This window comes from Gastrolobium bilobum, unplaced genomic scaffold (assembly GCF_033153095.1).
Source record: "Gastrolobium bilobum isolate Gb01-03AN ecotype WA unplaced genomic scaffold, APGP_CSIRO_Gbil_v1 utg4933, whole genome shotgun sequence".
In the NCBI taxonomy this organism is placed as follows: Eukaryota; Viridiplantae; Streptophyta; class Magnoliopsida; order Fabales; family Fabaceae; genus Gastrolobium; species Gastrolobium bilobum.
Window position 1 is genome coordinate 125689 of NW_026897330.1, and position 27336 is coordinate 153024.

At 36.8% G+C, this 27336-nt stretch overlaps 1 protein-coding gene across 1 annotated transcript in view; it reads right to left on the reverse strand.

The window, feature by feature from the left end:
• Positions 1-221: 221 nt before the first annotated feature.
• LOC133306051 (E3 ubiquitin-protein ligase KEG) overlaps positions 222-27336 on the reverse strand; it is a 38087-nt gene continuing 10972 nt past the window's right edge. The window contains exons 7-16 of the mRNA XM_061506324.1: positions 20399-20556; positions 19570-19691; positions 19312-19446; positions 14719-14839; positions 14410-14518; positions 9231-9464; positions 3389-3722; positions 3102-3293; positions 2680-2988; positions 222-1708 (exon numbers count right to left, since the gene is read on the reverse strand). Of these exons, the coding sequence (XP_061362308.1) occupies positions 494-1708; positions 2680-2988; positions 3102-3293; positions 3389-3722; positions 9231-9464; positions 14410-14518; positions 14719-14839; positions 19312-19446; positions 19570-19691; positions 20399-20556 (2929 nt within the window). The 3' untranslated portion in view covers positions 222-493. The remainder of the gene's footprint in view (positions 1709-2679; positions 2989-3101; positions 3294-3388; positions 3723-9230; positions 9465-14409; positions 14519-14718; positions 14840-19311; positions 19447-19569; positions 19692-20398; positions 20557-27336) is intronic.

Here is a 27336-nt window from a genome sequence, read left to right on the forward strand (position 1 = left end):
TTTTGCATAACTGAAAATCAAGGATGTGTAATTGCAGCACTGTATAATGGAACAAATTGCATTCAACACAATTGTATAATAAAGTCGAGTCAAACAAAATAAATAAATAAATTGACAGTGGAGTACAATATTTTACAATTTGTACAATAATACATAAAAAATTAATATATACCTCAAAATCTGAGATTATAATTTATCTAAAAGTTATGAATATAAATGGCCTACTGTTAGTTTTTGCTTTGCTGCGATTAAATCTCCTGTGCATATGAGCATGCTAGTTTTGCTTTGACCTCCATTAAATCTCCAGTAAATATTAGCCAGCAAGCCAACTTTTCCTTCCCACTTCACTCTTTTTACTCCCCCATTTATTAATATAAATAAATCTGCTCAAAATGTATTTCCACCTTCAAAACCAAGTTATAGTTCAGAGCACATAGCAAGGAGCTTAAAGCTTTCCACTTATCACCTTATATAATTTTTCTAACATAGCACATCAATTCTCATCAAGGACAATATCAGCAGGGTCTCCGACCCAGGGCCTCCCTTCCCTCCACTGGAACTTTATTCTTAGCTTGCCATTTGCATCTACCCCTACCACTTGTCCCTTACTGGCATGTGTCTCCATTCCCCATCCCCACCTTGGGTTCACTAATCCATCTTTGATCCTAACATTATCCCCCACTTTAAATGTCCTAACCTTTTCTATTTCCCATGCCTTACAAAGCCATAGCCTCTCCATAAAACAGAAAGCCAACCACAGATCCTCATCTTCCATCCGATACACCACCCCTATGCTTGAATGACTCACTTCCCCCCACTGGTGGGTTGGGGTTAAAACTGATGCTCTAACCTTCACCCAATCTCCAATACAGCGCTCCTCCTGTTCTACCACTTCCACTTCTGATGGGTCCAATATCCATGCTTTTGATCCCGCTGGAGTGTATATTCGAAGCTTTCCATCAGCATCAATGGCTTGTATAGTTCCAATACTTGTATAGGTATGCCCTGACCACCCAAATCTTGGTTGCTTCACATAAAGTTTAACTCTAACCTTCTGTCCAACAATGAGTTTGTGAAGTCTTTCAAGATGAGAACTTGGTCCTACCCAACTTTCTTGTTCCCCGCAAAACGCAACATAAGTACTTCCGTTCCATTCATCCCCTTCATAGTCTATTCCTAATACAACACCAACACTACCTGGCACTATTGATTTCCAATCAGTGGCGTTATCTTTCAACCTCACCCATTCTCCCACTTCAAATGTCTGTTCAATCTCCAAGTCAGCAGGATCTCCTCGCCACAATCCTAGCAAACCAAAGAATGCCACCCTCACTTCTCCATTAGCATGAATGTTGGTTACAACACCTCGAGATTCAGGCTGAGTTCCCCTCCAGCCCCACCTTGGTTCCAACAAACCAGTTCGGAACCTTACATATTGCCCGACTTTAAAGCAAGGAACCTTTTCAACTTCTGTATAATGAGTCATCATCTTGAATTTATGGAAGCAAAAAGCCAACTCCAAGTACCCAGAATCCTGAACACTATGCACAACAGCTAAACTTTCACTTCCAAAACTATTTAAGTCAGGACTTGATTTGGTCCCTAGACTTGGTTTTGACCGTACCCAATCACCAACTTCAAATCCCAGAAGCTGTTCCACATCTCCAGGAGAAACTTTCCACAAGCTATGCCTACCAGTGACCCTCACCTACAAAGAAACCAGCAAAATCAATTTTTGTATATAATAACCTAAGGATGAAATCACAACTAACCTTGTTACCAAAATGTTTTACATGAAATTTTGTTTTTTTGCCAGGCAAAAATTTCAGTCACAATATAATTTTCACATGATAGTGGAGATAAGAAGAGAAATGCAACGAAGATAAATAGAAAGTAGTTTGCTTAAATTGTCTAATCCGTGATCCTACATTTTTACAGGAGGAAAGTTGTTCTTCTGGTCTATCACCATGCAACCAATTTTCACAGTAGCTATTGCTGTGGTGATGGACAAATTCTTACACAGACTTGGTCTTTATTTTTTTTTTTATGAATGCCCAAGTCTCATCTGTGGTACCAATTAAGGGGCCCTAATAGTAGGACTCCTAGGTGGCACTCTAGTAAAGCCTGGGGGAGGGGAGAAAGGGAGATGGTTAGAGAGTGTTGGGGAGGGGATTGAACCCAAAAATAAAAAAAAAATAAAAAAAAATTAATGTCCCCAGTTCTTAACCAACTAAGCTACACCCCACCTAATAGTCAATAAATAATTAGCAACTCATATGACTCAAATTTTAGTTTGGCATCAATTTAGACCACTTATACTTGGACACAAACAGATTCAAGATTACAATTGGGCCTATGTGAAACTTTTTTATCGAACTTGAATTTAGCCTTATAATGTCACAGACTTGGATTGGCTCAGTCCTTCCAACTAGGGTGAATTGAATCTATGCAATAATCTCCCTTGATGAAGGCTAAAATACTACGAATATTTATATGGCTTTATAAGCTTTTTATACCAAACTAAAAATGTATATATTTAAACAGCAACACAGAAAACTGTATTATATCGACTTCAGTTATATTCTGGATGATACTTCAGAAGTTATTGTTTCGTTAAAAAGTCTTTAGGAGTGTGGTATCTTGCGCAAAAATTAAAGAAAATTAAATATGTTAGCTTACATTGAGAGCACCATCCATATCAATTCTTACTATTTTTCCAACCGTAGCAGGTGTTTCATTTGACCATCCAAGCTGTGGCTGAGTCACAGATGACATCACATGAATTTCTTGCCCTACCTCAAAATGGGGAACTTTCTCTACATCAGTGATCGAGCAAGGAAAAAGCTTATTCCTGAAACAAAAGGCAACACCCATATCGCCATCCTCCTCCAAGCTATGAATTACCCCAATACTGTTTTTCCTTGGAATATCCTCCCACCCATATCTTGGAGAATATACTGAAGCTTTGATTCTGACCCAATCTCCAACCTGCAGTTGGAAAAATTAACACATTAAATGAAGTTGTTAGTAAAAAATCTCACAATAAACATATTAAAAGAGCAAAAGAAAAATGGTAGTTAATGATCAACTGCAAGAATTACCACCTTAAAATCCTCCACCTTCTCCATATCTGACGGATCTGCTTGCCATGGAATGGGTTGGTTTGGTATATCTATTACTAAGAGGCCATCATTCCCAATCTCACTTATTTTTCCAACACTAAGATGGGTCTCGCTACCCCAAGCATATCTAGGTTCTGCAACAGATCGCTGCACGCATACCCGATCACCAATCTGTAAGATGAGATATTGATGACGCAAGTCATGCAATTAAGAAAGGAGAAAAATAAACTTCCATAAAATGGAAATTAACCAAGCTTTTTTCTTACCCTAAAAGGAGCAACATGCTCAACCTCCTCTGGTTCACAATGCCATGGAATTGGAAGATAGCTCAGTTCTATTAACAGACTACTGTCTGGTCTGATACAATATACAATGCCAATGCTTCCTGGTGTCACAGATCCTAATCCATACTTCGCAGTTGTAAGAGTGGGACGAATACGAACCCAGTCTCCCACCTTGAATTCCTCAACCCGTTCGACCTCTCCTGGGTCAGCTTTCCATCCTTTAGATTGTGCAGGAAACCCAACACGGATGATCCCATCATCGTCAACACATAATACTGTCCCAATGTTGTCACGTGACTGCCCAGGCCAACCAAATCTAACATAGATAATTAGTCATCAATATCACTGAAAAATGAGTGCAAGGGTTGCAAGTGCATACCATGCACGAAGCACTAGTTAACAGAAACCATATAAGCACAGGTTCTCTATTCTCTTTCCCTTCTACACAACAACCAAGCCATATTATCCCTTCTTGTGAATAAAAAAAAAAGGTTGAGAAGAAAATGCATATCAGGGTACAAGACATCCTTTAAGAAAAATGTACAAAGATGCTAACCCAATTAATTGAGCTCACCAGTCAAATTCAACATCCTTTAAGAACTACCACAGGCGCAGGGGTTTTTTGAAGGAATGACATATACCCAAGCAAATGCAATATGGTCTTATATGGATGAAGCAAAGAATACGGATAATAGGACTTGGTCACTAGAGTCCTCTGGGCATTTTATTTCCATATCTTTCTCCCAGAATCTCATTCAGTTTCCTGCAAGCCAGATTTTAGAACACACATCCAATATCAGGAATGTCACAATTTCCTGTAATTCATCTTGGATTATTACAAATGATTTGTTATAGGTCCAAAGGCCGAATATACCTTTATTTCCAAACATTTTTATGGTGTTTATAGAAGCTCCAAGACTGGCACTTATAATTTCTTTAATTGTTGAGTAGCTTGGAAGCTTTGACATAAGCTCTTTAATATATCTTTGTGGTAATGTGTTGGTCCTTATGTTTCTCACTTTTAGGAACCCCCAATGGAAACGGAGAAAAGAAAACGATGATGTTATTGATTGACTGCAATTGAAGAGAATAAGGAGAGAAACTCTCCTCCAAGGGTTTACCCTTCACAAACAATTTCCTCTTTTGCACCAGACCGGACCACTTGCGCGGATCACACCAATTACTATTTTCCTGAATGCCTCTTTTCTACCCTTATTTCCCTATTTATCTAACCAAACCTCCTCTAACTAACTAACTAACTAACTAACTGCTCCTAGCTAATTTAACTCTGCTTTATACTTTTACCCTTCTATCCTAACAATACCACCCTCTTGAAGTTTGTGAGAATGTAGATTGTTTAGATATTGTTTAATAGTCCTGTTGGGCCGGCAGGCAGAGACTGCCATTCATGGGCTAAGTCAGTAATGACATTAAGTGGGCTTAGACACCATAGTCAAATCCAAAACCTTAAGGCATTAGGTGCATAGGTCCTTCCACTTATATGGTGCTCACTTAGTCCATTCTTAACCAATGTGGGACTTCACTCACTCACACACTTGGATTCTTCAACATCTTGGTACACCCAGGCCAATCAACTATTGGCTCTAACACCACTATCAGGCAAGCCAAGGGGAGCCCAATTAGAGGAGACTATCATCAACGATATCAAGTGGGCTTAGACACCACAATCAACCATTGGCTCTGATATTCAGTCACACACTTGGTTAAGGCACTTCTTAGGAAGAAGTTTGAATTTTGTCGACAGGATTCCACTTGATGATTGATGTTTGGAATCTCCCTCATTGGACTGGAGGGGGAGATTTGTTGGGCTTTTAGCATTAAAAGGCCAAATAGGTTCAGCCTAGTAAGGAAAAGCAAGGGCTCCCACTTGAAAAAAAGGTTAGTAGCCATTTGAACATGTGTGAAGGGGAAAGAATGTGGTCCTGGGACTCACAATTGAGGGGAAGATGTTAAGGAATCCAAGTGCGAGTGGATAAAGTCTCATATTGGTAAGAATGGATTAAGTGAGCACCATATAAGTATAAGGACCCATGCACCAAATGCCTTAAAGTTTTTGGGTTTAATTATGGCATCTATGTCCACTTAATGTCATTACTCACTTGGCCCATGGAAAGCGGTCTCTCGCGGCCATGAGATCCCCCTTACCGATCTAACAAAGTGGTATTAGAGCCAATGATGGATCGGCATGTGATGATCCAAGTATTTGAATATGTGGGAAGCCAAGGTCTTGATGAGTGTAGCCAAGCATTGATGGAAGAGCCAATGTTTGATGAGAAGCCAAGCATTGATGGACCCTATGAATATTCGAAGAAACTTCTCCTTAAAAGGGAAAGAATGTGTGCTTAAGACTCATACTTGAGGGGAAGATATTGAGAAATACAAGTATCTGAGTGAGTGAAGTCTCACATTGATTAAGAATAGACTAAGTGAGCACCATATACATAGTAGAACTCATGCACCTAATGCCTTAAGGTTTTGGGTTGAGATGTGTCAGATCGCATGTTGTGGGTTTATTGCTTAGGCCCATTTGTGTGGATGGTACTCTCCCCCTAATTGGGCTCCCCATAGCCGTTGCCCAACAAATCCCACATCGTGTAAATAAGGGCCAAACCCATGTACTTTACTATTATAAATATAAGCCTTGTGTGATCACATTAGACACACAATTCATCTTTGGCCACTAAGTGAGGTTTTAGGTGATCAACAATGTCATCAAGACCAACTTTGATAGTAAACACCCAGCAACCTCTGACAACATATTTTCCTGTAAGAGCAAGAACAAAATCTAATGTGTCATTTGAGTGGAGAGGAGTCATTTCATCAATTCACCTGTGGTCCTAGGAATGAAAACAAAAGAAAGACTAAAAACAAAGGGAAAATGTTGTGACGAAAGTCGCTCAAAAAAGCATAAATAGGATAAAGGTTGCAAATGGAGCAGATACCTTAGCGAGTGTCATTTGCCCCTTCTTCACCTTGACATTAAAAATGTTTTCTTATATTTTGATTTGTAGGAAGAGGTGTACACAGAGCAACTGCCCGGCTTTAATGATCAGGGGGAGTCTGGGTTGGTGCGCAAACTCAGCATATCCTTACATGGCTTGAAGCAGCAACCTCGAGCATGGTTTAGCCATTTCAGTTTGGTTATTCAAGCTTTTGGTTTAGCTAGCAAAGAAGCCCACAACCTTGTCTTCTTTCAGCATAGTTCTTCCGGTCAATGCATTTACCTCGTCGTCTATGTTGATAACATTATCATCACAGGAAACGATCAAGTTGGAATTGAATAGCTGAAACGATACGTGTTCAATCGATTCCAGACCAAAGATCTTAGCAAACTCCGTTATTTCTTGGGCATTAAGGTGACACAACCTAGGCAAGGCATCTATCAATCAACGTTTTGTAAAAGTTAAAAAGTATTTTATATTTGGATGGTCTACATAAAAAGTGCTTTTAAGTAAAAAAGTTATTTGAATGTGAAAATTAAGGGAAATCATTTTCTCATGCCACATGAGAAGAATTATCTCATGTAGTAAAGACAATATCACAAGCGGGACCACAAGCAAGAGGAGAAAAAAAAAACAGAGGTGAGACCAATCTCTATTTTGTGTGTGAAGTAACTTGGCTTCTTTCATGTGAAATGAGAGAAATATAACCCTAAAATTAATAAACATTTTACATTCATATATATATATATATATATATATATATATATATATACTAAAAAGAACATGTGATGGTAGTAGTATGGATGGGGTGGGAGTGATTGGAGTGGGGTTGGAGCAAAATTGGATTTTCAGAAGAAAAAAAATATTTAACTTTTGGCTTGTGTTTTTGACAGAACAAAAAATAAATAATAAAACCAAATTTTATTTCTTTTTAACTTTTTCCCTTTTAAAAAGTTGCATCAAAATGCACATATTAAACAAAAAGAACTTTTATTTTGAGAAGAAGTTATTTTTTTGTTCGAAAAAAGCTCATCCAAATGCACTCTAATTGCACCAACTGTTCCTAATTACTCTGACTCCCTTTTAGTCTCCCAAGCAAATACCTTTTTACCTTCTGTTTAAATACTCTCATTTAAACAAGGTTTTAAGAGAAGAAAGAAGCAAAAGACCTTCGGGGAAGTGTGATATTTTGCAAGAGAAATGATGCAAATCTTAGCAGCCAGTTCAGCCAGAGGTTTTACCTTCACATCCAAGGAAGCACGGACACTTGTAAAAATAGGAAGAGTCGGGTCCGACACGCTTCGACACGCTCCAACATGGTGTCGGACACGCGGTTGACCATTCCGACACACGAATTTGACCGTGTCCGACACGGTCAAATGGCATTTTCGTAATTTTTTTTTTAATTTTTTTTTAATTTTTTTTTTAATTTTTTTTTAATTTATTTTTTTTAAAGTTAAAATATATTAATAAAGTTTTCACCTGATCATATCAATTTTATCTTTTGTCTTTTTTTCCCTTAAGTAGATAAGAGATCATCTCAGCATCATTGTTGTCAATTCCTATCATGCTCTTGTTGTATCTTCTTCTCTCTGATCTCTCTCTAATATGATTTGATCTCTCTATCTGATATTATATCTCTCTCTCATCCCAGTTCTTATTTTTTTATTAAAGCTTCCATCTTTATAACGTATTGATGGGTATTATTAATTTAGTTTCATTTTTTGTTAATTATTAAATATTAAATGAAACATACACTATATAAATTAAAAATATTATTTAATATTAAAACGTGTCCCAACGTGTCGAAATCCATAATTTTTTAGGATTGACGTGTCGGAGTGTCGTATCGTGTCGTGTCACGTGTCGCGTGTCGTATCGGTGCTACATAGCTCACATCTTTGTATGGAATAGCCTGTCACTGCATTTACTGCCTCATTTTCAGTCCAGCCATTGGTTTCTTTATATATACAATATCTGGTCATTAAGAAGGATATGATATGGGAATGAAAGATAAAGGTTTTGAACTGAATGTGTGTTATTTTCATTAGAGACAAGATGGCTATATATAGTACGAGATGTACGGAGACATTCTCCCATAATTAATGGAGAATTGATTTGTATAAATAAAGTGATAGATCTCTACCAAATTAATGGTAGTTGACTATGTAAATAAGAAAATGAATCTACAATATTCAGGGAAATAATATACAGGAAAATAAACAGAAAACAATTGCAAACAATATATCTTAATTCTTAAGTCAAAGAAGATATCGCAGCATCTCTCTCTAAATCAGAGGAGATATTGCAACAGGGAACTCTGTCGGGCTAATTTCTTTTCCCCTTAAATTTATTTTTCTCCTTTTCTATTCAACTAATTACTGAATTTGGAATTTTCACATTTTACCCTACCTCTCAAGAAAGACACCATCTGGTAAAAAAATAAAAATAAAAAATTTTAAGAGGAAAAGAAGAAAATGATGCAGTGAAAATACAGAAACTTAAACAAATCTCAAGCAAGCCCCGCCATGTCTCAAATCTGTTTAGGTATTTAATAAAGATCGAAGAAACCCCTCCAACATAGGCATACACATAAAGAAGCCATTATATATTATATATATACTGTTAGAATTTAGCCCATTTAGAATGCGCAGTATTAGCTGTTACTAACTCACACACGATTAGTGCTGATTAGCTCTAATCTAGGAGATGATTCCTCTTCTAATTTTTATTGTACATAATATATGCATGGGTAGACTACATACTTTTCCTCACTTTGATGTACACAAAAACTAACAATGTATGTTATCAAAAAAAAAAAAAAAAAAACTAACAATGTAGCATATATGGGATAAACAAACCTGGGATTTTTCACATCTACTTTAAGTTGTACATGTTGTCCCCTGTCTAACGGGATGACTTTTACAACTTCATTTGCCAAAACATGATACTCGCCAGAACAAAATGAAACAACGAGATTATCTTTGTCGGGAACTCTTTGCACAAAGCCAACACTCTTCTGCCGATCACCTTCCCACCCATTCATTGGATTTATGAAAGTTCTTCTAAACTTCACCCAGTCTCCCACTTCAAATCTAAAACAATCAGAAATTAAAAAAATAAAATAAAATTATAATAGACATTGATCACATTTGGGTAGAAAATAAATATCATGTGGCATCTATTGAGATTATAGTATTTAAGTAGGAGAGAGAGAGAGAGGAGGGCAAAAAAATTACTTTATTGCAATTTAAATAAATAATTACGAAAATATATAGCTGTTTCGAAACTATTTACAATTTTATTGCAGTTATTTACGCCCAAATTGGACGTGACCATTCAATTCACGCCTAACTTAGGTGTGACCCGCGAGGCATTCATGTCTAGAAAAGGCGTGACCACTTACGCCTCTTTTAGGTGCGACCAACCTCACTTCCGATGCTGACACGTGGCATTCAATAATTTGATCGTAAAATTTTAGAAGACCATAACTTTTGACTCGAGTATCCAAATTAGGTAAAAAAAAATTTGATTTCACATAACTTTTCGAGATCTAAGCAATGACATCTCATTGAAGGGAATTTTGGTTAAAATTTTTTCAAAATTTGGGATATTTTATCATAAAACTTCGGAAGGCTATAACTTTAGTCTCGGGTGCCCGAATCAGTTTTTTTTTTATTTTGATTCCGCATAACTTTTCGAGATAAACGCGTTTGATATGTTTTATATCTGTGAGTGTGAATGATGTTATTTAAGTTGAAGTTTTGTCTCTCATAAATATAGTTTGAATTTGCAACAATGGTACTATAATTATAGGGATGTTTGCTAGGAAAGTTTCTAATCATGATAATGGTTTTCTCTCCATCAATGCTACAACTCATGGTGTTGGTTCGGAAAGAACTCAGAGGCTTTTGGGTTTGTGAGAGATAAATTATACCAAATGAGGTGTCATTGCATAGATCTCAAAAAATTATGTGGAATAAAAAAAATAATACCTGATTTGGGCACTCGAGGCCAAAGTTATTGTCTTCCGAAGTTCTATGATCAAACTGTTGATTTTTTTATGCCACGTGCCAGCACCGGGTGACTGCCTTCATGGTTTAGGATGACTGCCTAGGCGTGACTGCCTTCGTGGTTACACCCAAAATGGGCGTGAGTAACTGCAATGGATTCGTAAATAGTTTCGAAACAGCTATATATTCATAATTATTTATTTAAATTGCAATAAATTAATTTTTTTCCCAAAAAAGGAGCATCTTAACCGTATTCTATTTTTTTGGTGAAGGCTCTCAACAGTATTCTATTCGATTGATATCATATTTTCAAAAACACAAAGCACCAGCACTCTTTCACACAAAGAATTAGGTCAAGTACAAGAGTAGTACTAACAGCACAAACCCAAGCCCACTAGGACAATAGACTCACTCTAATAAAGGAAATGTGCGTCTAATCTGATCACACATGGTATTCTGTTTATGATAACAAGATATATGGACTTGGGCCCTATTTACAGGGTATTATATATTTACAATAGGGTTTTATAAGAGTTATGTTGTAGGAAAAGTGATTGTGTAATGTTATAGAGATTCGTTTTGCATGCCGTAATTTTTTTTTTTTTTTCTTCAAAAAGTGTGGGTCCCACAAAATGTTGTGTGTAGGAAAGTTTGTTGTGTCATGTTAAATGACAAATGCAAACCCCTTTACAATAATATTCTATAACTATACGAATATATTTTTGTAACACTCCCTTTCAAAGTGGTGCATAAATATCATACTTGCCAAGCTTTCTACAAATATAATCAATCTGGGAACCTATAAAAGCCTTGGTGAAAATATCTGCAAGTTGATCATGGAAGTTTACGAATGCTATTTCGATCTCCACATACTGAATCTTTTCTCGAACAAAATGATAGTCAATTTCAATATGTTTGGTTCTTTCATGAAACACCGAATTAGAGGATATGTGCAATGCAGCATATTATTACAAATTAGCTTCATTGGCTGTTGCTCACATAGACTTAGTCCTTTGATCAATTGCTTTAACCAGATAAGCTCACAAGTTAAAATCCTCATTGCTCAATACTCAACTTCTGCACTTGTTCTGGCTACCAACATTTTGTTTATTGCTTTTTGAAAAAATCAAATTTTCCCCAAAGAGAACACAATAGCCTGAAGTGGAACATCTGTCTAAAGGATAGCTTTCCCAATGAGCACCTATATAGCCATAAACATCCATATACCCTTCATCTTCATATAATAAGCATTTGTATGGTGCTCCTTTGATGTATCAAAGAATGCTGACAGCTCCATCCCAATTGGAATCACATGGAGAGTCAAGGAATTCACTTGCCACACTTATACAAAAGAGATATCTGGTCCTGTTATGGTATGATAATTTAACATCGCAACTAGTCTCCAATAATGGCCAGGATTTGTCAATGGATTCCCTAGACTAGGTAGAAGTTTAACATTAAGATCCATAAGTGTATCAATAGGCTTACCTCCCTCCCCCACACAAAAAAAATGTCAATTTCCTTCAAGATATCCAAGGCATACTTCTTCCAAAGGAAGAAATGTCATGTCTAGATTATGCCACATCAATGCCTAAGAAATAATGGAGCTTGACAAAAAATTTGGTCTAAAATTGTTTTAGTTGTTCAATCCAATCTCGACCATTGCCAATAATGACAAATGTCACCAACACAAATAAGGAGATGGATGCACAAATCAGGAAAACTATTCCGATAGAATACAAAATGATTGATTTCGTTACGAGTTAAGCCAAACACATGAATAACTGAACTGAAGTGGCTAAACCAAGCTTGCAGTGATTGTTTGAAGTCATTTAATGAAACTCAAACTCCCTATGAGCAACAAAGTTGGATGATTGCTCCGTTTAAGCTTCCTCCTGCAAATCACCATGTAAGAAAGCATTTTTATTGTCAAGTTGAAAAAGTGGCTAGCGACAAACAACAAGTACAAGGAACAAGCGAACATAGACCATCTTGATGACAAGAGAGAAGGTGTCCCAATAATAAAGGTCAAAGATCCGAGTATAACTCTTGGCTACCAAATGAGCTTTAAGGCAATCAACAATCCTATCTAGACCAACTTTAACAATGAACACCTAGTGTCATTCAACAATTGATTTTCACGTAGGAGCACGAATAAGGTCTTATGTGCCATTTGAGTGCACAGTAAACATTTCATCAATCATCACCTAGCGCCCACCTTGATGGGATAATGCTTTACTTGTGGTCTTAGAAATGGAAACAGAGTAAAGACCAGAAACAAAGGGAAAATAACGTGAAGAAAGCCGATCATAATTCAAAAATGCACAAAGAGGAAAAGGATTGTGGATGGATCGGATACCTTTGCAAATAGAAGGAGGATGCATTCTATCTCGAACCCTGTGTATTTGAATGAACAACAAAAAAAGGAGGATCAACTTGTTTATTGACCGGGCTCATAAAGGAATAACGTGTATGCTTTCCCTGTTGACAAGACTCACAATCTAAAAATTTAAGACTAGACAAAAAAAGGAATCATCCTCTGGAGCTTGGAGTTCCAGTGACTTCCACAACTCCAACACATGAAAAACAATTGAAAATAAAGTTGTTGGACATCATTCGCATAGCAATTTTTGGCTGCCTTCCATACCTTATAAGTCTCAAAAGGTTGACGATGTCTGAATCAATAGATTGCCAAGGAATTCTTAGGAGCTAGACATCAACCTTCTTCCATTCAAACTGTTGGGCCTTAGGAATATCTTCGAGTTTCATGGTGAAACGACCAAAATGTCCTTGACCTGTAATCCAAATCCTAACAAAAATACACCAAGTCTTGTAGGAAACAAATCCAATCAATTTTCTTGTCGTAATGGACAAATAGTAATAGAAATGAAATGTCTTTGTCTACTTGTATAGGAAAGGAAACGTCTCAAATAATAGAATTTGAGTCTCCCATCAGAGCAGGTAACAAAGCTTGAAACATCAAATCTGAAAACCTGCAAAAAAAACAAGAGAAAGTGGTTGAAAAACACAAAAAAGGGAAAGAAACAATCACGTACCAAGGACCCACGGCCGGAGCAAGACATAACATAGTGGACTCACAACAAGAGGGGACAAGGTCTGGAGAAAGAGTGACTAGGCGATCCTTTCTGTGGTGATTCGGCAAAACAACAGCTGAAAAATGCTTCACGAGCCGACAACAAAATCTGATGGCCAAAACTCCTTCAGACCCATGGGAGCACGTGCCTTGGCCGACGATGATGGGTCTTGCATAGAAAACTTGCCTTTTAGAGACAAGTCAGATTGCACAAAAATTCGGCCAAAAGTTCACCGAAAATTGGTTGACGATAGCAAACAAAGATCTAACGTTGGCATATTGATTTGTGGACTAATGGAGGGGTGCTTGTAGGACGCACGACAATGACAACTTGCCAATATGATACGCAACAAGGAAGAAGACCGCTTGACAGTAGGCCAGTGGAATTAGGGTTTTACAGTAGCAAATACTCCCAAATCGAGAACTTTAATAGCAACTTGAAGTTAAGGAATTGTGGATCTAATCAGACCACATAAGAGATTCTATTTACAATAATGAGATATATGGGCTTTGGCTCTATTTACACGGTATTGTATAACCCCAATCAAATAGAAGGTTAAATCTTAGTACACAACGCACCCTAACTTAGTGAAGGTAGCGGTTATGACATTTGCAATTTTGCAAAGAGGTTATTTTCCAAACTTGAACTCTTGACCTTTCAGTCACAAAGGAGCAACCTTACTGCTGCTCCAAAACTTGCCCACTCCTAACCCAAATTAAATAAGGAAAAAAATTAAAAAACAAAATGAAATTAGAAAGCAATTCCTACGAGTTCTCCCTAATTTAGAGAAGTAATTAATTCAACCAAAATATGCTAAAGATTTTCTTAGATTTTCTAAAATATTCAATGAAACATTGAGGATATTATGAGATATTCTAACAAGACCTAAATGACCCAATGAAAAATAAGTAGAAAATGATGCCTCCCCTCACATTGTAGGAGAGAGATGAACTCCTCTATTCATGAGTGCCTCCATCAGATCTTCAGATATCCATTCTCGGGGAAGGGTCTCCAAGATGTCATGTAGAGTCTTGCCACTGTAATAAAACATAACCCTACCAGTCACATTAGTGCATTGGAGCTCAATGTATTTGATACATTAATGAAGGCTAATGGTCAACATTTAAATACCAGTTTCAAAGATTTGACAAAAGTTTTACAGATGTTCATAAATTGAAAAGAAAAAAAAAATGTAATCGGAATCTAATGAGAATGAGTGTATTCAACTGCAACTTTCCTTTGGTTTCTGACTTCAACATCAGCACTAGGTTTCCTTAGCATAACAATGAGCCATTCAAGATTTTCACGTATTATTTTCGCTGTCTCTGCTGCTATATGGAAAGAAGTATCACCATCATCATCCTGAGAGAACATTAACAACTTTAGAACCTTAAATCACAGACATAATGGCAAAACTAACTTCCAAAAGATAGGAGGGATGTTAACTTCCAAATATTTCTAACAACAAATTTTAGGTAAAAAAAAAAAGTTGCACCCTCTTAGCTTGGTTCATGCACATAAGCCAACCCTATACGTAAAAGTAGATAGATAAGATAAAGAGCATAAATTACAAATTAGGTTAAAAGAAACATTACATTTTACCTCCTTAAAGTTTATCCACTTTTCAATGTTAGTACATAAAGTTTATTCGTAATACTTTTTACCCCTTAACTTTGGTGCACTCTAAAACAGTAAATTGAGGGATTAAAATAAACAGCGAAATTTCATTTCTAAACTTTACCCACATTAACTTTGGTGCAATGTAAAAGCTATCAATTAAGAGGATTATAACTCCAGTCAAGTGTCACTCATGAGTGTTACGGATGCACCGAAATTCAGGAAGGGAAACTATTACAAATGAAATGTTACGTACTGACTCTTTATTTATTTTTTTAAATGTTATGTACTAACTTTAAAAAGTGGATAAACCTTAAGAGGTAAACTGTGATTTACCTAACAATTTAAATGCCTGCAGTGGCGGAAGCAATAAACTCCAACCATAATGTAAAGAACCAATTCAACCCAAAAGCTTAAGCAAGTGGGTGAGGCTACATTAATGGTTTTATATATCTCAACACGCCTCCTCACACGAGAACCCACTAGGCTTGAAGGGTGGACGATGCATAGGCCCACCTACCTGTGCGAGGAAAGAAATTCCACTAGAAAGAAAGTAGGGGGCGATGAGGATCGAATCCGGTACACCGATGCTCTGATACCATGTAAAGAACCAAGAAAAATACACTTAAAGGCTTCAAATGTTAACTTGTCCTTACCAAAAGTGAGATCATGAACAAAACAGGTACAACCAAAGACATATTGGATAGAGGATAGAGAGGAACATCTGGAAGCAACAAGTTATAAGGAATGTCATTATTAAGCACAGATGAAGGCATACAGTTAATGAGAAAACAAGAGGCAAGGACTGCAGCGGCCTAGAAGTGAAGAGGAACATGCATGTGAATAAGAAGAGTCCGTGCAATTTCAATGAGATGTCTATTTTTACTTTCAGCTACTCTATTTTGTTGTGGAGCGTGAGGACAAGTAGTTTGGTGTAAAGTACTCTGTGTGGCTAAGAAATTAGAAAAGTCAATAGAAACATGTTCCTTAGCATTATCACTACGTAAAATACGAATAAAAGCACCAAATTGAGTATGAATCTCAGCAGAAAATTTTTGATAAATAGAAAATAACTCAGAATGGTTTTTCATTAAATAAATCCAAGTATAACGTGAAAAATCATCAATAAAGGTAACAAAATACCGAAACCCTAAAACAGACACACTACGACTTGGATCCCAAATATCTGAATGAATAATTGAAAAGGGAGCATCAGCTCGTTTATTGACTCGATTGGCAAAAGAGGAGCATATGTGTTTCCCTTGTTGACATGACTGACAATCTAAAGTCTGAAGACCGGATAAAAGAGGAACCATCTTCTGCAATTTTGAAAGACTAGGATGACCAATGCGATTGTGGATGAGTTGTGGAGATTTTGTGAGAGAACAAGCAATTGAAGGACTTGGAGATTCTGTGAGAGAATAAGCTAGTAGGTGAGGCTACATTAATGGTTTTATATATCTCAACACATATCAATAGATCACAAACATTCCAGAACAGGAGACATGCATAAACTTAAGAGAAATAGTTTGAATATTCCATTCCACGTTTTTTTCAGAATATGCAATGATGGGCCTTCAATAAAGTAACCAAGCCCATTAATTAGGAATTAGTATATATAGAAGTTTAGGGTGATATTTCTATTATTCATGGATTCAGAATATTTGGAGTGGGGTTTTGGGAAAGAATCTCTTGGGATCTCTTTGGCCTAGGAATTTGGCTTTAGAGTGAGTGAGGTCTTTTAGTGTGTATTTTTTGTATTTCCTTTATATTTTTTGCAATTTCAGGTTTATAAAAATGGGGTTCCATCAATTTGGTATCAGAGCATCTTCGATCCCGGAGGTGCTTTCTGGTCAAGATTCAAAAAAAAAATAAAAAAAAAAATAAAAAAAATTTGAGCAACAGGTCCAGATCTGATACAATGGTTCCAAAATTTTATGGAGACGAAGATGGAATGAAAGCTTGGGGATGGTTGCTCGGGCTTGAACAACATTTTCAAGCAAACCAAATTCCAGAAGTTGATATGTTGAAAGAGGCTATGAAGGGGTTGAGAGGTTGTGCTCTCAGCTGGTACAAACATTGGAGTGTGCTCAGTCCCCATGTAAGTTGGCAGAGCTTTGATAGAGCATTTATAAAGAGGTATACCTGAGATCTATATAGTAGATGAAGTTGTAGTCTCAAATAATCCAGAAAAAAGGAAGAAGAAACAGAAAAAAAAAGAAGAAGAAAGAAATAACAGTGCAGAGGAAGAAGATGCAGCAGTAGAGGCAGTAGAAAAAGAAACAAAAATCAGCAAAGAAGAGACGATGACAGCGCTACAGAAAAAAGAGCTACAGAAAAAACAGACAGACGAAAATCGAAGAAAAATCAGAAGCGGAAGTGAAAGCAGAAAAAGAAGAAGTACAAGAGCAGCAGCAGCAAAAACCAGTGGCGTTCATGGCTGTTTCCATGGCTGATTTGAGTTGTATGATGAGCCTGGGCCAAAGGGCTGAGGATAGAGAGGTGTTATTGGTTGTTTTCATGCCTGTTATCAACGCAGAAGAAGAAGAAATAGAAAGAGGAACAGTCATCGAAGAAGAAGGATCAGTAATAGCAGAAGGAGAAGAAACAGAAAAAAGAAAAGAAAAAAGGGACGAAGAAGAAGGAGAAAGCAGAAAGTTGACGCTGCATAGAGGGAGAAAGGAAGAAGGGGCAGAAATGGCATTACAAGGATTGAATCATTTTTTTGACCTAATGGGCCAAGCCCAAAAGAAATCTGTGTTAAAAGAAAAGGAGATGGGTTTTATTCTACCCATGGACATAGCTTCAGCAATTCTGGTAAGCCAGGGCCCAATACTTGAAGTGATGAAATTTGAGTTGGTGGAGAAAAGAATATTGGGCCAAAGGAAAGGCCAGCTACAGGAACCCAAACCAAAAGAACAAGGAATTGAGAGACATTTTGTGTACATTCAGGAAGCTGAAATTAGCCTGTGTTTTTCAGCCAAAAATACCACAGCCAACAGAGCACTGACAGAAACAACAATTTTCAATGGTACAAGGGGCTCCAATGGCAATTTTTCAGTTTCAAGCATAATGGGGTCAATATGCTTCAAGCTATGGGACCCAGGAAGAGTGTATCTCACATTACATGTCCTCTTCCCTCACCTTGAGGACAAGGTGAATTTTGGAGGGGGAGTATTGATGGGCTTCAATAAAGTAACCAAGCCCATTAATTAGGAATTAGTATATATAGAAGTTTAGGGTGATATTTCTATTATTCATGTATTCAGAATATTTGGAGTGGGGTTTTGGGAAAGGATCTCTTGGGATCTCTTTGGCCTAGGAATTTGACTTTAGAGTGAGTGAGGTCTTTTAGTGCGTATTTTCTGTATTTCCTTTATATTTTCTGCAATTTCAGGTTTATAAAAAGGGGGTTCCATCATGCAACCTTTTGAATTTTAATAAGAATCATGTCCCTTAGATTTGTTAGCCCTCCAACCATTTTTAACCATATAAATTTTCATTAAGCTTAATTTACTGAGTGATGAAGAGGGCTGCACTGGAGACTGAACTCATAAGTCATAATAAAGATCAATTTCATATTCAATATAGACAAATAGAAACAGTATTTTATAAAGTATATGAAAAATCAAAAAGAGAAAAAAGAAATCACGAACCAATGCCCCATATCTTCTTGAAGCAAACAATACAATTACTAGAGATTTGAAACTAAGCTGTTGTGATGTAGAGATAGGCCTGTATCCCTTATTGGTTGGAGTATATCACTCTATTAGTGCTCTAGGAGGCAGACCAAAGCCCTTGAGGAGTCAACGTAGATGTGTATCTCAGGTATGATTGAGAGACAAGGAATATGAAAGGGACAGTGACTTTAGATTTCAACAAAGTAATAGCTTATAAAATGTATGAATACTAGTGTCTCTTCCATGGGTGAAGAGGGGTATATATAGGTGGGAAATATCCCCTCATGATACGAGAAAGAAAGAGTCATAACCATTTTACCCACTACCTCACTGTTGTGAGTGAAGAATTGCTCCACCTACTTGTCCGAAGGGTGAGTTATGCAAGGGGTGTGACCCCTTAATGGGCCTTTGTAAGCCAGCCCATATATATTAGGTTGTGAACACTTGTCCAGAACAGAAACTATGTCATTATATTTATTATTACACTTACGTGTAATTCTGCAATGAAATAGTGAAAATTGGAACTTGAATGAAAACCTGTAAATTACAATCTGCCCCAGAAGATATAAGCAGTCCAACACATGACTTAGCTCCCCTAGCTAAGGCTAAGTGAAGGGATATATTGTTGTGCACATTGCGGATGTTCACATCAACACCAGCAGCAAGAATAACCTACTCAGAGTAACAAAAAAACAAAAAGTTCCTTACCATTAGATACAAAATTCACATATTTCAGACACTAACACAATAATAATGAATATTTAATCATTCTAAACAAGAAGCTGGTTCACTCACCTTAACCAATTCAACATCATCAGTCATAGCAGCTGTATGTAAAGCTGTCCGTCTATTCTGTGAATCCTGAGCAGATGGATCCGCTCCTGCAGCAAGCAATATCCTAACCAATTCTCTCCCCTCTATATTTGGTATGAACAAATAAGATCAGATAATTCAAGTGATGGAAACAGAAGCAATAACACGAATGATTTTTAAAATATCAATGCATTAGCTATCAGATTTTGAAGTGTTCTTTGAAAAGATGAATGGTAAATGAGGGTTCAACAGACCAGCACCGTGTAATCAAACGTGATTTTTTTGTGAGAAGTTTTATCAGCATAAAATAAGAAAATATATTAAAAGGAAAGTGTAAAGAACCTTGAGATACACCACCCCAAAAGCTAGCTCAAAGGGTGGGAGTGCTCAAGACCTTATAAAGGTCAGATTAGTTGCCCACACAATCAATGTGAGACTATATATCTCAACACGCCCCCTCACACGAGAGCCTACTGGGCTTGAAGGGTGGACAACATACAAGCCCACCTACATGTGGAAATTCCACTGGGAGGCGGTGAAATTTCGAATGCTCTGATACCATGTAAAGAACCTTGAGATACACCACCCCAAAAGCTAGCTCAAAGGGTGGGAGTGCTCAAGACCTTATAAAGGTCAGATTAGTTGCCCACACAATCAATGTGGGACTATATATCTCAACAGAAAGTTACACCAAAATTTAGAATAAATAAAAGTAATACTAGTAACAGATTTGAATAGAAAACTATAAATACTCAATCAACAGAAAAGCCAAATGTTAAAATCATCAAGCAATGCTCGCAGATCTAGATACCACTTTTATGATCTTTCTTAGAGGCAGCAGCCATGCACAAAGCAGTACCAATAGGGCTTGGTATGTCAATTGATTCAGCAATCTCATCAGAAGTTGCAACTTCCACCCATCTTTTCACAATGGCTACATTCCATGATGCCACACACAAGTGCAGAGGTCTGCAACATCAAAAGAGTCAACCTCATGATCATATATCCACGTGAGGCAAAATGATATCTCAATTCGACATCCATCAATAACCAGAAAGCATTTAAAAATGTTGCAGACCCCGTATAAAATTTCTAATGTAAAATTCCAACAAATATGATCAGAAATAAAGCATCCGAAAATTGATAAACTAAAAGCCCAAGAAATATGATAAGAAATGAAGCAATGCTTTTAAAAGAGCAATAATACTAGCTCCAGTGATATTTTATCTAGCCATAATATGAATTAATGAATTGTAGCATCTGCTTTCAGTTTCCTCGTAGCAGCAGTAAAAAAGAATGGATTCATTACTCAAACAGTCAAACTAATGAAAACATTTTATGATGTTTACTACTCAAATAAGGAAAAAGAAGAAATCATTGTTATTCATTCAAACAGGAATAACTGGATGTTTTTATTTTCAGTTTTCCCATAGGCAAAAGCATAGTAACAAATCTTTGTAGAAAATCACAAAGAATACTTTTAGTCATTTTTCCCTATATCTCCCTTTATTTCTTTCATTACCTCTCCGTTTTTTTTTCTTCTCTTCTTTTATTTTATTTCTCTTTTTCCCTCTCTGTTTTTCTTCTCTTGTTCATTTTTTTATTGTCCTTTTTAATTTTCTTTTTCTTTTTCTTTTTTCTATTATGTATTTTTATCTTATTTATCTTTAGTTTTACTTTGTTTATTTTATTTTTTTAATTGTTTATTGTATTTTTAGTTTCTAGTGTCATTTATATATATAGGAACATAGTCTCTTACGTTACATGAGACAATTTTGTCTTATGCACACACAAAAAAGCGAGTGAGACCCACTTGTTTTCTTTCTCTCTTCTCGTTAGTGGATCTCATCCACTTTTGTGTGTTGCATGAGATAAAATGCCTCATGTAATATGAGAGACTAGATTCCCCATATATATATATATATATATATATATATATAAAATTATTTCTGCAGCCGCTTTACGTACAGCAACGACAGATGTATGGTTATGATTCCCCACATTTAATGCTTTCATCCTTTGTATGGTTATGATTCCCCGCATTTAATGCTTTCAAATATATATATGGCAAGTATTTGATTGCTGCACGTACAACAGCTGCAGAAATATAATCTCCTTATATATATATATATATATATATATATATATATATATATATATTAACTATCCTCTCTCTCTCATTTGCAACCAACCTCAACTAGTTTGGGATAAAAGTGTTGTTGATGTTGATAAGGGATATTGTCAAATCCTCAATTCCTCTTTAGAATCAGTTTTGTGTTTCCTCTTTATTAGGAGTGATTTGTTTTCCTTATTTAACTCACATGTGGCATGCGTGTGTGTGTGTCCTCTTTAGAATCAGTTTTGTGTTACCTCTTTGTTAGGAGTGATTTGTTTTCCTTATTTAACTCACATGTGTGTGTGTCCCAATCTTTGAAATACAATTCAATGTTCAGACCTCATTTGTGTGTGTGTGTCCCAATCTTTGAAATACAATTCAATGTTCAGAACTCATTTGCACAATTCATGTTTAGACCTCATTTGTGTGTGTGTGTGTGTCATTTGTGTGTGTGTGTCTCCCAATCTTTGAAATACAATTCAATGTTCAGACCTCATTTGCACAATTCAATGTTCAGACCTCATTACAATTGAAACAAGGCATCAAGAGCAAGTTCGATTTCCCTGATATTCAGCTACTGTGAAGAATGAAAAACAAACGCATCCACCATTCACAATCGTTTCCAGCCACAGCCAACACTGCAAACTACCCTTCCTGAACTCCAACCAACAAAGTAAAGGCACTAGTCAACTCAAAAGAAAATTTTTGACTAATGCACAAAGTTTCATTGCAAGAGATCCACCCACGCGCCACCAACCTATAGATTGGTGCCTCCTCTTTCTGTTTCAGGCCTTAAATTTGAAATAGAAGGTACTTCGTTTTTGGGTCACTTTTCCAAATCCTTGTCTTTCCCATGATTTCATCCACAAGCTGTTATGGCACGTTTCCCAACCACATCGTCCGCCAGAGAAAAGTTGGTGCGATAGATCACCAATCACCGGTTGAACAATAAGAACTTCCTACAACGATCACAATCGGTCAAGATGATCATCCAGGCTAAGGGCAAGATGCAACGCCCGACCGCTTCTAGGATCAATGCCTATCCCCACAAACTAACACGAGACTTCTCCACGTGCTTTGTCGTCACTCAATTTCTGGGAAAACTTCCCAGAAGGTCACCCATCTCATAATTGCTCCAAGTTAAGCATGCTTAATATGGAGTTCTTCCGTTCCGGGCTACCGAAAATTAGATGCATCTTGTTAGTATAGGTAATACCAATTAATTCTTATAAGCTATTTTCAATTGTACACTCTCATAACTGCACAGTCTCTAGAATTCTTTTCTTTCTGGTGTTGATTCGATTTATTCATGCACCCTCCAGCTGCAAGATTTTGCATGAGCCGCTCATTGTCCGTGCCTCTTTTGCACCGCCGATTACTCCTTGCCCTTGCCAGCCCTTGGGATGTTATGCAAGATGGGTTATCTCAATGGGAATATGATGAGCCACTGGAGCTATTCCCAAGAAGATATATAAGGAGGAAAACCAAAAGGAATCCAGCCTAACAACAGCATGAGGATCAACAAGACAAGGAAGTGCCAAATTGAACAGTCCAAGTAATTGATCAATCAGCCCAAGCCCAAGACAGTGTTGCCAATTTGAGAGTAATGGTGCAAAGAGCCCAAGACATTGGTGACAATCAGAGAGGTATGGTGGGCCCGAAAGAGGGTAAGAGCACAAAGTTAGTTATGCAAGAATGGGACAGCTGGCAGATGCTGAATGGCTATGAGGAAATTGGAAAGCAAAGCAACGTGAAGGAAAGTAGTTACAGTGGAGGTGAGAGTAAGGAGGGGGGTGAAGAAATTATGTATCCACTTGGGGAAGGGGAAATGACTGCTCTTCAAACGGGTATTGTGTTGTAGAGGAAGCTGTGGAATTGGAGAGTTCTGTTTAGGTATAGTGTGCTCATCTTTGTATCCTTTTTAGCATTGTGGTCAATGGAGTCTGTATTTGCTGAATTGTAGGAGTAGTAATTGTGAGTCTGAATGTGTTGTTTCGTTTTCAATGTATTTCCCTGTCACGGTGGTGAGAGGTTGGAGTCTGTTGTTAATTTTCTGTAATTAAGATATGGTGGCTCTTGAGTTCATCATGATTAATAAAATAGAGTTACAGATGTATTTCAGAAATTGTTGGTGTTCATTTGTTTGTTATAATTCTATTACAATTGATACAGCTGAAGAATCCATAGCTAGCTACTCCAAGGTACCATTAGAATATAAAAAAAAAAAAACCCGTTGAGAATAATCTCAAATATGAAGATTGGGAGATTAATAACTCATTAGTGATGGTTGGCTAACCAATTCCATGGAGCCACAGATCAGTTAAACATATTTGTATCTGAATACCACCAAGGATATTTGGGATGCTATCGAGCAAAACTATTCAAACCTAGATAACTAGGGTGTAAATAGGTCAAGCGACCTACAGGCCTGCCCTGACCTAATCTATTTAATAAATAGAATAGATTTCTTCTTTTAGAAAAGCCCATTAAAAAATTAGGCCATATGCCTATTTTAAAAAGCCTATCCTAAAAACCTGCAAGCTGGCCTATTAATTATTTTAATAAAATAATATATTTATAATAAATATTGTTCACTTTAATTTTAACCGTAATTTATTTTCTTCTATTGTGCCTCTTCAGTTTTCACACTCTTCAGCTCTCATCCCACCTTTATCTTTGCTATGTCTATATCACAAATTCACACCTAAATTCATCTTTCAGCACTGGAATTTTTCAATGCAGAGAAGGTATGATGTTAAAATTCTGCCCCATTCCCTCTCCCTCCCTTCTCTCTTTTCTATTCTGCTTCATTGTTTTAAGTTGATACTGTCCCATTTTCGCAGATTAAGATAACAAAGAAGGCTAGCACTATTGGAAAGTACGGTATGTCTTGTAACTATGATTTTAGTGAAATCTGATTTGTTTTTTTGTGTTTTTTATATTGGCTTGTATATGTTAGTTATTATGTTCCCTTATACTGCAGTGGGTTTTGTAATTGATGTGTCTAGGATAGAATGTAACAGGTTGTCTTGAATTTCTATTGTTATAATAACCCTAATTTATAAAATTTCTAATTGTATTGGATTAATGGTTTAATCGTGCATCATGAGGATTAATTAAGTGAGAGGCTTAATTAAATTTGATTAAACACTAATTAATCACATTGTAGATAAAATAAGTGAAAAACTTAGTTCAATCAACGTGGAATTGTATTTATGAAGAAAACAATTGGGTTGAAAGGATAAGTGGGCTTAAGTGGGAAAATTGGGCTTTTGTGTTGAAAGGCCTTGTCAGCCACTCCTCGCTGGGGAGCTCGTTCAAGCGAGCTGTCCAGCGGGCGTTGTAATAGCTTGTTGGTGGAGCTCGCTAGAGCGAAGGGTCCAGCGAGCAGTTGCGAAAGTTCGTTTAATTAGATGGAAACCGAGCAATTCTTCGGGGAAGAGAAAAGAAACACAGAGAACAGTGCGAGGCACTAGCAAGACGGTTCTTGCGTAATTTACACGATATGTTGCACAATTGCGTAATTCATCCACTGTTCTATGGCTTTAGGATTATTTGTCTTAAGCATCCTGTTTAAGGTATGTTTACCACGAGGAATTGCTAGGACACTGTCATTTGTATTCCGAGGACAGTGCGAGGCACTAGCAAGAATATTAGACAGATAGTTGCACATTTTGTATGCATACATACATTCATGATTATGTTGTTTATTGCTTGTTTCCTGAAGTGAACCTTGAGGTGGAGAAGTCTTCCAAGGATATCTAGTTTACTGAGATGTTTATTTCACCCCGTTTTATAGGGACCCACTTTCAGGTACTGATGGTGTTGGAGCATCTATTGGCAGAAAGCCACAGTAGATTGCATGATGATGCCATATTTTTATATATTTCGGGAGCATCCTATGTATATGTTAGATGACATGTATAGGATTTATATTGTGTAGCTCATTTGATATATCTTGATTTGTTTTGGTGGACTTAGCCTATGATCACTTTCCTTTGGTATCCTAATGTTGTTGGATGGGACCAAAAGTTTGATCATATTTTGTGTAGCTAAGTCTTAATATGTGTAATTGAGTCATTTGATGCAATTGGACATTGTGAATCATGGGTTATATACATGTATGATGGAAGGGCATGGATGCTTATTTTGCATGTTTTGTAGTCTTTTACATATGTACCTTACTTTTACTATGTTGGCTATGTATATTGGATTATGCATGATTGTCAAAAGTTGAATAGATTAAGTTAAGGGTACATAAATTAGAAATCAAGTAAAGATAAGAAAGTGTCTTCAATTGATGAAACTTGTTGTGGATATAAGAGCACCCTAATTTGTTGGGCTATGGGTTGTGTTTCCATGTCTATTAGGTGTACCCAAATAGTGTGCCAACCATATCCGGAGTGAGCCTTAAAACAGATAGGTCATGCTGAAATATGGGCTCTACTCGCTGGCGAGCTCGCTTTAGGTAGGAGGCCAGCGAGCTAAATAAACTGGAGACCGAAGCTAACTCAAAGCAGGAGACTCCTCACTCGAGCGAGCTGGTGAGCGAGCAAGCTGTTGTCCTCACTCCAGCGAGGGAGACTGCGAGGAAACAGACCACCTGGGCAATAGCTACTGCCTGGAGATTTAATTTGCTCGCTGTAGTGCTCGCTTGAACGAGCAGTATAGCGAGCAGAGCAATGTGCTCCCTGGGGAGCTTGCTTCAGCGAGGAGCCCAACGAGCTGCCCAATTTGCTGAAAAATGAAAATAAGGTTGTGAGGCTTATGGGAGCCCATAGTGGTGTCTAATAGGACCAGTATGATATGAATAAGCTATAAATTATTCTTCCGCAAGGTCATTAGGTTACAATTATAGTTTTGGTTTAATTTGAATACGATAATTATTGTAAATGAAATGAACAAGTTTAAAAAGAAAAAGTTTAGCCGTATTTTTAATTGAACTGTTGTGATTGTAACTGCACTTAATATCATACGTAATGATAACATACCGGAGTATTACGGGGTGTTACAATTGTCGTCACAAAATTTTCATTTCTCTTACGTGATGTGATGCCTATGAGTTTGAAGCCACTCCTATATTGTAAATATATGTGTCACCATACAAGACTCACGTTTCTATCATTCATAATATATATCCAAATGTTAATAACCATATAAGTAACCATTTATAAATCATTTATTAATAAAAAGAATTTATAAATCTCCCAGAGAAAATAACCATATATAAGTTGGTAATTGTGCATCTGGCTTGCATTTGTAATTATAAGTATTTTAAATAATTGTCTACAAGTTCATGTTCCACTTGTTGCAAATTAGTCAATACCCTATATCACTATATAAGGTGTGTTTCTATAAGTTATGAAAAAAAAATTTAAAACACTTTTGTATTTATTTTTTCTTATAGGCCTAGAAAATGGACTCTAATCCAAGTGCAAGTGGTAATGCTACTGTTAGCGTACCAAGTAACTCCAATCAACCTAAAGTAAGAGATGAACATCGAGAAAAAGTAACAGATAATGCTACTGATAGTGCGAATTCAATCGTAGAAAAAAAGAGGCGGAAAACATCAATTGTTTGGAATCGAAGTTGAACTCCCCAATGGTGAACAAAAAACAATTTGCAACTATTGC